Source organism: Salminus brasiliensis, chromosome 23 (assembly GCF_030463535.1).
Source record: "Salminus brasiliensis chromosome 23, fSalBra1.hap2, whole genome shotgun sequence".
In the NCBI taxonomy this organism is placed as follows: domain Eukaryota; kingdom Metazoa; phylum Chordata; class Actinopteri; order Characiformes; family Bryconidae; genus Salminus; species Salminus brasiliensis.
This window is the reverse complement of record NC_132900.1, coordinates 23,646,800-23,658,804: the sequence shown is the minus strand read 5'-3', so window position 1 is coordinate 23,658,804 and position 12,005 is coordinate 23,646,800. Positions and strand designations below refer to the sequence as shown.

The window sequence follows — 12,005 nt, the reverse complement described above, 5'->3', positions numbered from 1 at the left end:
AAATCAGACAGTGTGTTCAAACCCGGATTAAAATTGATCTTCTGTATTTTGAAAGTGAAGTAGTTGTCTCTTTATGCATCAGTAAGAGAAGCTCCACAACAGCTAAAATAGAGGATTTTTAAATGTATGAATATTATGCATTTTATAAATGAACTGTTTATGAAGCAGTTGCACAACCGCCCCAGATGGCAGGTTACAGGTATAGACAGGTGATGGGGCAGGAAAAGACTCCTCTCCTTTAAGACACATACCAGCTTTACCTCTTGCTGAGCAACTTCAGAAAAGGCTTCAGCAGCTTTGAACAGATTTGTGGAGCACCCCCTGCAGGAATTTACACACTCCATAGTTTAGACTGAACTCAAGACATTTGGTTAATTAATTTAATGTTTTAAGTGTCTGTATTGTTTTGCTTCAGATTCTGTAAATAACCAAGTTTCAGGGGGATTCTGATCAGAGATGAACAGCAGCCTGAGGAGAACCCAGTCCCTTAAAAACCTCTCTGGGAGTGGAGGTTCATGGGTTACAGTAGATGGACCCTCGCTGGACAGAAGAACCACTGTCTCTCAGCTCATTCAAAAGTGAGTTAGAATAAAGTCGTCCATTAACGTAAAACAAGGAAATAGTGTTCCCTAAACACACACTTGCCACCACCTTAATACAGTCTTCCATAGCTCCCATTTACATTTACATTTACATTCCAGTCACAGACACCCAGTCACTGTTATTACACCCTGAGATAAAGAGAGCCTTATTGAATGTATGCATGTAGGAATGTTGGAAATATAGCTAGTTATTGCTGTGCCTAAAAGTGTGACTAAATCTGTGTCACTTAGTTTGGACTAATGTCTAGAACAGAACAACACTATTGGTAGTTTTGTGTTAATCTGCAGCAGTTGTTTGCTGACTCTGAGGTCTTAAGGGTTATGTTACTAGTTTTGCTGTTTTGTTGACAGATATCAGAGCTGTACTGACCCCAAAGATGCTGGAACAGCAGGAGGTCAGTTAAAGGTATGATGATCTACAAACCATAATGTTTAAAATACTTGTATTTAATCAGCTAGAATCAACTAAGAACTAACTGTAATTATATGACTACCCTTATTATGTTTCCCAGCAGTCTGTGCATTTCAGAAGAAACCCTGTTCACACCAGTGATAGTCCATTAAACACATCCTGGAAAAGGTCCGGGTACCCAAGCTCTCTGACCCGGAGTCAGTCAGTGGACACACTGTCTCATAGAGAGTTGCAGGGTACCGGTGCTCTGAGGGCTTTGTTTGAATCTAAGATAAGCCTTCAGCTGGACTACAGCACCACCCCCCCGGCCCGGAGCAACCCCCTAAACCACCCCACCTCGATGGCCGGGAGCAGCCCCTTAAATCAAACGATCCCAGTTAGAAGAGAGAGTGGGAGGGTGTGGGAGAGAAGCCAAGGACGCATTGTGACTCCAAACAGGAAGAACTCAGTTCATGAGGTGTGTTTTCCAACTGTGTGTGTATGTGTGTATATTTATATATACATATTAACATAACTGTGGTCTTTGGTTCTCTAACAGACGTGGAGAACCAGGGATCTAGGACCTGTGGATAAACGCATGGTTCTCCTCAGTGGTAAGTCCACTCTATCTTCACTGTAATGCAGATTTATAAAAAACAATGATTACTAGTGTGTTTTACCAGGAGTGTGATGTGTATGTGAACTGACTGAACTGATTAAGCACAAATTTAAAGCTTTTTCTAAACTGTCTGGATTAAGCATCATGGTAAACAGTGAAATGGTTCCACTGCTCTGCCAGGATTTAAAAAAGTACTCAGGGTAAGTCTGGTGTGTTTTCAGGTGGGAGAAGCTCTGCACAGTGTAAGGAGTGCAGTGTAAGCACTGAAGGAGTGAACAGAGTGTTTTCTTCAGCCTCAATCCCCTCTGTGAAGATTAGGTCAGCTCTCTACCTGTCTAAAGTAGGAGGAGCAGAGTCTTCAAGATCGCCCACTCAGATGGTAGGTAGTAATTTAATCAGAGGAGGAGGTAAATATGTAAACATTGGAGATTGGGCTATCTGTCCATTGGACCACTTTAAGCCATACACTCCACAGAGCTGAACTTTTTGGTTATCAAGAGAAAACCCTATGTCTCGCGCAAACCCAACACCTCTCATCACTCCGAGAATACCATCTGTGGGGATGTTTTTTTTTTATCTTTAGAGACCGGGAAACTGGTCAACATTGAAGGAACGATGGTGGTAAATACAGGGAAGTTCTTAAGGAAAACCTGTTTCAGTCTTCCATAGATGTGAGAGATGAAGGTTCATTTTCCAGCAGAACAATGACTCTAAGCATACTGCTAAAGCAACACTTGAGTGGTTAAGGAGGAAACATTAAATGTCTTGGAATGGCCTAGTCAAAGCCCAGAACTCAATCCAATTGAGAATTTGTGGTATGGTTTTAAGATTGCTGTACACCAACATAACACATCTAACTTAAAGGAGCTGGAGCAGTTTTGCCTTGAAGAATAGTTCAGAATTACATAGAGACATACCCCAAGAGACCTGCAGCTGTAAGTGCTAAAAGATGGCTTTACAAAGTATTGACCTGGGGGGGTGGGGGTGAATAGTTATAAACTTGCTCAGGTTCACAATAAAAATATTTAGCATTTTCAAGTGGCCAGCATTTTGTGTATTTAATTTATTTAAATGATACAAACCCCCCAAAAATCAAACACAGTATGTTGTTGCTTTTATTTTTGTTTTAGTTCCCATTATCTGCAAAAGAAACTTGCTATGCCTGTCAGAGTCCAGTTTATCCAATGGAGAGAATAATGGCTGATAAACATGTTCTCCACACCAGCTGTTTCTGCTGTAAACACTGCGGGACAAAACTGAGGTGAGGGTTTATAACAATCATCATCATTTATTTAGTTTGAGATAACTCACATAAACCTGCATTAAACCTAACAGCATTTGATTAGTAATATCAAATTATGTTAAAAAAAATTGTCATTTATTTTATAAACATTGTCATGTATTTTCAAAAATCTCACAGTTATAAATAATGCTTATGTATATATACATAATGCACTTCATTGCAGCATTCAAAGCTATTCTGCTCTTTACGGAGAGTTCTACTGTGCGTCTCACTACCAGCAGCTGTTCAAGCGGAAGGGCAACTATGATGAGGGATTTGGCTTCAGGCAGCACAAAGACTCCTGGATTCCAAAGACAGATGACCTCAAACCTGAGTCCAAGATCAGTCCAGCTTTCAAACAGGAATCAGTAGGTGTGGACAGCACAGTCAGATTGTCAGCCAGTGTCTCACATCTGCAGAGCAGTGATGTTAAAACTAAAAACTGCCCTAAAAGCAAACTGAGCTTTAAATGGCCTCCAGAAAACAGGAGAACCAAACTCTCTGCTGATCAAAACATGACAGACTCGAAAAAATATGAAGCGTTCAGATCCAGAAATGTGTATAATAAGAACACGGTTCAGTCTAGTCAGTATAAAATGAACAGAGCAGGCTGGCTCTCACCTGCAGTGCAGGAAGAGTCAAACCTCCCCTCTGTTACAAGAACCTACATAGGTACAGCACAGCAGTCAGAGTTTATACCTGATGTTTGTTGTGAGGTTTCAAAACCAGAGGCTGCAGATTTCTCTTTGCTGGAAATTTCAGGCAAACATCTTAAAGTAGGTGAGGAAAACAATTTTGGTGTTCTAGACTCTGCAGGCCAGCAGGGAAATGTACAAACAAAACGGACTGTCCACTTTGCTTCACCACTGTATTCCAAAGAAAGAGAAGGCACAATCGTTTTAAAGACCAAAGCAGACCTGAAATTAGACAACAGTAGGAGAGTGACCTTCAACGATTCCACTGTTCTTGATGGCAAGATCAAAGTCTGTCGAGTTGATGGAAAAGTGGAAAATGATGGAGAAGTTCTAGTTAATCAATTGAGTGAAGAAGCTCAGACTGTCTTTGATGACTCCACTAAACACTCAGATCCTGCTGAAGATAAGAAGCAGGACATTTCTCAGTGTGAGGAGTTTCAAGAAGGATACGTCCTCGAACTGTCAGAGCCATCAGAGCTGCCAACAGGTTTACCAGATGTCAGACAAAAGGAAGAGAGGGAGCCAACAGGCAATAAAAGTCAGAGTATGTCAGCAAACACTGAAGAGCGGGCCACTATAAAAGACCACAGCAAAAAAATTATGAATAAAAAAACAGCATTTTCTAAAGGGAAAAGCCCCCTAATCAAACTCTTCAGCAGTGGACCAAAAGAAAATGAGACGACTAAGGACCAAGTGAGTCGGAGTATGCTGGAGACAGAAAACAAGAAAGCTGACTCCAAACCCAGGAACTTGTTGAGCAAACTCTTTCAGTCTACGTCAGAACAAGAATCACAACAGAGCAGAATGAGAACACCCACAGTAGCTCTTGACCCAACAGAAACAGGAGAGAAGGAACTGAAGACTGCGGAAGTGGAAGCCAATGCTGAAACCTCTCCTCCTGCTAGAGCAGACAGCTTATGTGATATCAATAGCGAAGCTTCCACCTCTGTGCCTTTAACAGCCATTTCATTTTCAGAGTCTGACACTCTTATGGGAACATCTCATCAAACGGATCCTGAGGAACTGAGCAGCACTTCTATAACTCCAGAGACCACAGAGATTAGTAGTATATATTCTCCTCAGAAGTCTATCATTGATGATTCATGTGACACATCACCATCTCAGACATTGCACTATGACCCCTCTGCTTTCCCAGAACATCGTGCAGTTCTAGATGTAAAAGAAACACCTCTAATAGAATCGTCAGCTGAGGAACACAGTTCACAAACTGCCTTCCATCAAGGAGCAGCCCAGGATGAACATTTTCAGAATGCTACACTCACAGAACCTGGAGAACAGATTGGTTATACAGAAATAGAGATGGAACAACCTGGAAGGAACTTAAGCAAGTTCTCAGTCAACGAGATTAATAACAGCGTGCCCTCAGAGGAGCCCCCTATCATTTGTGTGGAGGAAAAACCTTTCAAACCAGAACACACTTCAGTGGACAAGGTCTTACTTACAGCCTCTGAACAAACACACACTCAGAACAACCCCTTTTACACTGTGACAACCGGACTGAGTTGGAACCCTGAAGGAAGCAGTCAGCCTACTTCCAATGATGTATTTGACCTGTTTAGTCTAGAATGTGAGCCATCAAGTGAAATTCACAGCTTGGTTCTGTTAGAACAGAAGGTTCCTGAGCGGTCTGCTCAAGATGAAGCATTTGGCATTTTTGGTTCTGAGCTGGGGGCACAGTGGAACATGTTCTCCAAATCTGCTGCTGAAAAAGACCAAACCTTTGTCAACAAGTTTGCCTTTGATAATGACTTGTTCTCCACTGGACTAGAGAGAAACGGTCCTGACCCTTTTTTAAACCCCTTTCAAAATGACCAATTCACTAATAATGATAATGGTGTTTCAGGTGCATTCACTATGGAACCGATGAAACCAAACTCAGGTTTAGTGCCTGAATTAGAGAGTCAGACTGGAGCTCAAAAAGAGAACAGTCTCTGCCCAGATGACAGGTTTTCTGCATCACAGAACCATCCCACTCTAAACAACAATGATGACTGGATGTCTGATTTTTTTGGCTGATGATACTATATTGATTTAATTACATTTTTGTTGTCATAAGTTTGGATGTATTTTTAACGTTCTATTCAGGCTTTCGTTTTTGCATTAAGTTAGTGATTTAACTGGTTTAAATAAAGTAACTGATCAAAATGTCTGTGATTCATTGAAACAGTTAAATACTTTATTTCATGTTTTTACATGTTGGTTCTTTGACAAATATCAGTTTATTTTTTGCTATTAGTATAGAATGTTGTGAGATGAATGTGTGAACAGTAACTAAAAGTAATCAGAAAAGCTTTGTCCAAAGCTGTATGTAAATCAAAACCTGATTAAAAGTTATAATTCTGAAATCTCTTGAATAAACAAAACAAACAAGTTACTTCTTCCTGTTGTCAGTTGTCCGACACCCTTTTATTAACAAAGTGATTTTAGCAGTAAACACGCATATTTTTCACACACACTGTCCACCAACGCATTGCACCTCACGGACATAGAACAGTCAGCGATAAACCAGTTACAGCTCCGTCACAAACACTGCAGAGAATGAGAGATGAAAATGTTTATGAGGATAAAGATAACGTACTGTAGTTGGACACTAGATGGCGCACTAAAACAAAACACACCTCTTTTAGTACTGCTCTTACAATGGAACGATGTCAAACACTTGAGATTTGTGAGTGTGAGTGTGAATAACCCCCCGGGTTGGGACTGATGGACAACCGCCCCCCAAACTGTACCAACTGTACTTACCAAACTGTGTTACTGTGCGCGTAGGAAATTTCCTCTTGCACTGTTAGAGCCTTCTGGTTGGCTGCTGCGCTCCGTGACATCACCCGCAGTGAGCACACTAGTGCAGAATGGCATTCTGATGACTTGTGCTCAACGTTTATGTGTTTCGTGAAGAAGGGTCACATAAACTGCTCCCTTATCATAAGGGATGGCTTAGGGCTGCAATGAAGTTGTATTAAAGACGCCTTCTGAATGCACGTGGGTGGGCTCATACGTTCTACATAATGTGCGCGTTTCCGGTTGAAATCACGGCAGTGTGTAAGCACGAGCGCCGTAGAGCGAGAAAAAATGAGAACCGGTGGCGCGCTGTTGCTACGGAAGTGCTGAAGCAAGGAACGCGCTACCCGTCCTCTGGACAAACAGGAAGCGTATGAGTAGGAGCAGCTTCGTCCCCCCTTACCTTTGCTTCTCACCTGCGCACTTAGGGGACAAGCCCTCTCGTGCGCGCTCGAGCTTCGTCTGTTTTCAGAACTTTAGCTAGATCTTTTTGTTCTGACGCAACGTGTGGCCTGGCTATTTCCGTGTGCAGAAAAGGGATACTGAACCTGGTCACAGCACGGCCGTCTGGAGTCGGCGGAAGGTGAGCGTGTGTGTGGCTCTTTCTTTTAAACAGGGTACCTAAAAAAACACGAGACATAAGTCGCTACTTGAAAGTTGGCCTCTCGATCGAATTATCCGTTCCACCTTAAATAGTGCAGAAGTTCTTTACTGGCGCCTCAGGCTAACTGCTGTAACTGCTGCAGCTTTTAAGGTGGAACGGAGACTTTAAAAAAGAGCTTCAGTAGTTCAAAAACGCACTGTGCATAACATATGTCACTGATATTATATAACCATTAAGCAACCTTGCCACGCATTTCTCGCGTGCTTACACACGACTCTATTTTTTCTTTAATCATCCAAAACAGCCCCCTCGCTGCTTTACGTTAGTCCATCTGTGATTAAACTCATTATTAAACACGTTATGGCACATAACTTTCTTGCACGTTATTTATCCAATGACACATACAGTGTGCGCAGACAGATAGGTTAATGTGTTTTGCTTGCTCTGACCAAATACAAACAAGAGGCCTGCTGTTCGGACAGCGGTGCTGGGCGGAGCTGCGTCGACGCTCAGTGGTCACCCTCTCGATGTGTGTGGGAGGGCGTGGGCGAAGGGTTGGTCATTGGTGCGTCGTGTCTGAGATACACCTGAACCTAGGCCTGGGGCCAGTTCAGACATGACGTCACCGAACCGTGGAAGGGCCGGAAAAGAGCGTGCTAAGTCATGAGCGCACACGTTGGATTGAAGTTCAAAGGGTCCAATTTTAAACTTATTAGTCCACAGGATTTTTTTATATACAGGCTTGGTTACATGTTCGTTTGAAAATCTCTGATGCTGAAGTTTGGTGACGAGGATGCAGGAAATGTTTCCCTTTCATTCACATGAAGGTCATATCTGTGGGTCAGTTGTGGCCTGATAGTTTCAGAATCCCTCTTGGGACTGGAAGGTTAGTGGTTTGAATGAGCAATGTGCCTAACTCCCAGTTGCTCTCTGGTCCCTGAGGTGGCTGCCCAGCACTGAGGGTGTATGTGCTCACTGCTACAGATGGGTTAAACATGAAGGCTAAATTCCTGTGCACTGCTATGCGATGGCCATGTAGGATGATCCCCATCTGCAGGTGAAGATTCCAAATGTCACACTCCATTTCTGGAACCAAAATTTACTATGTAACCTGATGAGTATGCAGTTAGATAGTCGCTCCATTGGAGCTTTGAGACAATTTTGTGTCTAAGAAAAGAACAAATATAAATTGACTCAGTATTTACTCAGTACTTTTTTTTGTTTGTGCTTAATAAACACTGATTAATTTCTGTATTTAGTACGGGAGAGAATCTGAATAGTAGCACACTCCCATACAAAAGTAAATGTACAAATATTCCAGTTAGGAAATACTTCAATAAAAGTTTCAATATGATTTTATTAATTAAGTTTATTAACTAAGTAAAAATATAAAAGTAGGCTTAGCAAAGCTTTCATTAAGAACGGTGAGCGTCAAGATCTGTCATTTATTTGGAGATATCTTAACAATTTTGACTAGACATAAATACAATTCTGGAAATCCCTAACTGAGGTTTGCCTAATCATTATTTGCATTTAGGATAGCTACAGTGTAATCTGCACTAATGAAATCTGTTTCTAAAAATCTATTTAAGAATTGAATTTAGGATTTCATTAATTGGAATTATGACTAAACATCTCTAATTTACTTTTTGACTACTTTGAATTTATTAGTAATTAATAGCAGATCTCTTGAATTGGAGCTTTTATACAACTCAGTAGTAAATGTGATGGTATTTAAATTAGTTTAAATGGGATTAGAGACGTCAAATTGCAATTTCCAGTGTTTAGTCATAAAATAATTGCAGATATCTGTAATGTTAATCTGGTTGCACAAATTAATGTTAAAACTATTTGCCGTAGTGTGCGTGTCTACTGAAAATAGTTTAGTCCTCTGCATCTTCACTGTGTGTGGTTGAAGCTTGTGGTTCTGACAATATTTTTTGATATTCTCACAGTATCAGTAAATATTATAGTACTGCTCATCTCAGAGTTCAGCAGTGGCCTATTTACTGCCCCTTTGGGTGCCACTGCAAAAATAAAAATGATTGTAAAATAATCTGTTGCTAAACGCTATAAGTTTAATAATGCATTGTTGACTGCTTGTCACATGCAGCTAGCAAGCAGACATAACAAAAAGCTGAATAGACACTCGTTTGAGTTCTATTATTAGCATCCACTAGACCATCAGCATATTTTGGAGGTAGCAATGCTGAAATGTTGAACTGAAACACAGACCGTGTTTAATGATCAGCACAGAAGGTTGTGACTCTCATGCTGGGGTCATTTTTGCTGACCTGGCACAAATCTGCTCTTACTGCTGGATTGCCAATCCTTGATCCAGCCCAAGCACAGATTGTCTGTGTTTGATTTTTATGCTGAACAAACTCCACTTTTTATCTTATTAAATTAGAAATCTGTAATTCAACACTTTTAACAATAATTTTAAAGGTTTTTCTTCTGAACTTTGATTGTCTAAGATAAGTGTGGGGCTACTTGTTCTTATTTTTCTTAAGAGAAACGTTGGGCAGAAAAATCTGAAAATATCTTACTTTTTTTTTCTTAAGTGTGAAGTTGGTGGGGGGGTGGTGGTTCAGAGCTGTAAATAGAGTGATTCTCCTGGTCATGTGAGAACACTGTTTGTTTGTATAAAAAAAAAAAAAAAACAGCAAAACATTTTTCCTGTGTGCCCTCACCACCATATATCACATGGGGGGGAGAACACACTAAGAACCTTTATCTAGAATCAGAACACCTTACATATTAACAAAGAAGGATCTGAATGTGGGCTTGTGAATGATGTGGATTGGGGGAGGTGGGGCACCAGAAAGTGCCGCTGTTACTGTGCCACTTGGGCAACTCTCTCTGTGTTGCTCTGGATGGGCTGGTGTGGGCTGGTGTGGTGGGAGTGTGCTTGAGACTGCACGGTCAGCTGAACCAAAGTTTGTGTTCGCGCGTGGCAGAGGTTAAGATAATTCCATTGTTAAGGTTAATATCAGACTGCTTATCTTCAAACAAAACTGTATATCTATATTTTCTCCAGTCCAGCTTCCCCTCACGCTAACCTCACACATCACTGAGTTCCGTTACAGTGGTGTGCGTGTGCGTGTGCGTGTGCGTGTGCGTGTGTGTGTGTGTGTATGGAATATATGCACAGTGTGCAGTGAAGGCTATGACAAATGCTCTTAACAGTCTGATCAGTTAAAAAATCAGACAGGAAGCTGTGTGTGTGAAGCCATAGCTGAGTGTAAGGATGTTTAGGATCAGAACTCTGAGGCTGTGTGTGCAGCATATCCTCCTGTAGGCACCTGCACTGTGGTCAGTGTGAGGGTAGTGCAGATGTGTCTGATACAGGACCAGTTTTCTCCTCACAGTGTGTTTAGTCCTGTTGACTCAGCTCCTCTGTTACTCCACCCACCAGTCTCCTCTGCCTGCCCCTCCACCTTTGTCACATCCTGCTTCTCAGCCCCCTTCTGTCCGTGTCCCTCTGCTAGTACTAAATTCCTCTGCAGGTCTCGACCCATCCACACAATGTGTGTGTGTGTGTGTGTGTGTGTGTGTGTGTGTGTGTGTGTGTGTGTGTGTGTGTGTGTGTGTTTGTGTGTGTTTGTGTGTGTGTGTGTGTGTGTCCACATGGGTGGCTTTTTACTTAAACCAAACTGCTGGTTGTCAGTATCAGACAGTCAATAGATTGGGTCTATAGTACATAAGTTTGTGCACCTATGTATGGTTTTGTGTAGTTGTAATAAATTCATATTCTGTACAGAAATGCACTTCTGGAAGAATTGTGCTTTTTCAGCTTGAATGTGTTTAGTGTTTAGTTTGCATGTGAACAGAATAAAATCATTAACAATCTAAATGTAATTGCATGTACATGTGAGTTAATACTGAACTTCACTCTTTTTCACTCTTTCATTCTTCTGTTTCAGATGGAGCATTCCCTCCACCTCCATGGAGCTGACTAGCAGATAGCAGGTCTGTGTGTCTGTGTGTGTCTGTGTGTGTCTGTGTGTGTCTGTGTGTGAATTATATTCTTTGCTTTGCTCAGGGTCCCATGGTTGGGCTGTGGGGAGCTCTCTGCCATGCCCCCCGCCATGACTGATCAGCTGGATGTGTGGGCGGATTCAGGGCTGGATGGAGACGATCAGGTGACTGTAGATTTCCTGTTACCCACTGGAGTCTACATTCAGATGGACGTTCCCCGAGAAAGCACCATCCAACAGATCAAGCAGGTGAGTGGAGTTTCATGCAAACATACACCTATGTCTAATTTAAAACAAAAACACCTTTACATTGTAAATAAACCTTGACATAACAAAGAACGAACACAGGTAGCCATTCTCTATGTGGTTGACACTGGACTGCAGATCAGCGGAGTTTTATTTATTTATTTCTTCTTTTTTTATTGCATTTAAGATATAGCAGTTTAATACATGCTGTACCTATTGTAGCAGCACTAATATCACACACCTACAACGCAGTATCTATAGTACATCATTGTTTTACTGAACCTTTAAACTGGTCTTGGTCTAGAACACAGAAATGTTAAATATGTAGTTGGAATGCTGCGTATGTGTGAGAAAGCCAGAGGGTGAGCAGGTTAGTACTGCATCTTCTGTAGAATACGGAGTTGTAGTTTGTGTGTTTAGCTGATTGTGTGGTATCAACCCCAGCAGAATGCATGAGAAGAGGAAAAGTGGCGGAAATTGGAATAAATGCCTTGACATGGCCAAACCACGGTGGATAAACTGGACTAAAAATTGGAAGCAGCATGGCACATCGATGCCCTACAAACTGTTGTAGATTCAGAGCATGTGCTCGGAATTTCTGCTCAAACACGTTCACAGAATTTGTGCTGGTTTTTTACATCCACAGTTTTTACCAGCTCCTTCAGTGTTCTTGCTGAAATCTGAGGTTTTAATTGGGAGTTTGTCCCCCATTTGCTGCAGTAACAGCCTCTGTGCTTTTAGGAAAGCTTCACACTAGATATTGGGACATTGCCGTGAGGAGGAT

At 41.6% G+C, this 12,005-nt stretch overlaps 2 protein-coding genes across 4 annotated transcripts in view; both read left to right on the top strand.

The window, feature by feature from the left end:
* The first annotated feature begins 456 nt into the window (after nucleotides 1–456).
* LOC140546234 (uncharacterized) lies at nucleotides 457–5,870 on the top strand. Its single transcript, XM_072669470.1, has 7 exons — nucleotides 457–578; nucleotides 954–1,008; nucleotides 1,115–1,471; nucleotides 1,553–1,607; nucleotides 1,834–1,991; nucleotides 2,743–2,873; nucleotides 3,079–5,870. Exons 1-7 carry the CDS (start codon nucleotides 457–459, stop codon nucleotides 5,624–5,626), a joined length of 3,426 nt encoding a protein of 1,141 aa, XP_072525571.1. The 3' UTR covers nucleotides 5,627–5,870.
* Nucleotides 5,871–6,492: 622 nt separating this feature from the next.
* Nucleotides 6,493–12,005, top strand: part of pik3cb (phosphatidylinositol-4,5-bisphosphate 3-kinase, catalytic subunit beta) — a 29,938-nt gene continuing 24,425 nt past the window's right edge. For 2 of the 3 annotated variants that reach the window (XM_072669318.1, XM_072669316.1), the window contains exons 1-2: nucleotides 6,493–6,974; nucleotides 10,922–11,224. In XM_072669318.1, coding sequence (XP_072525419.1) covers nucleotides 11,075–11,224 — 150 coding nt within the window. In that variant the 5' untranslated portion in view covers nucleotides 6,493–6,974; nucleotides 10,922–11,074. The remainder of the gene's footprint in view (nucleotides 6,975–10,921; nucleotides 11,225–12,005) is intronic. The other variant, XM_072669317.1, reaches the window with a different exon arrangement.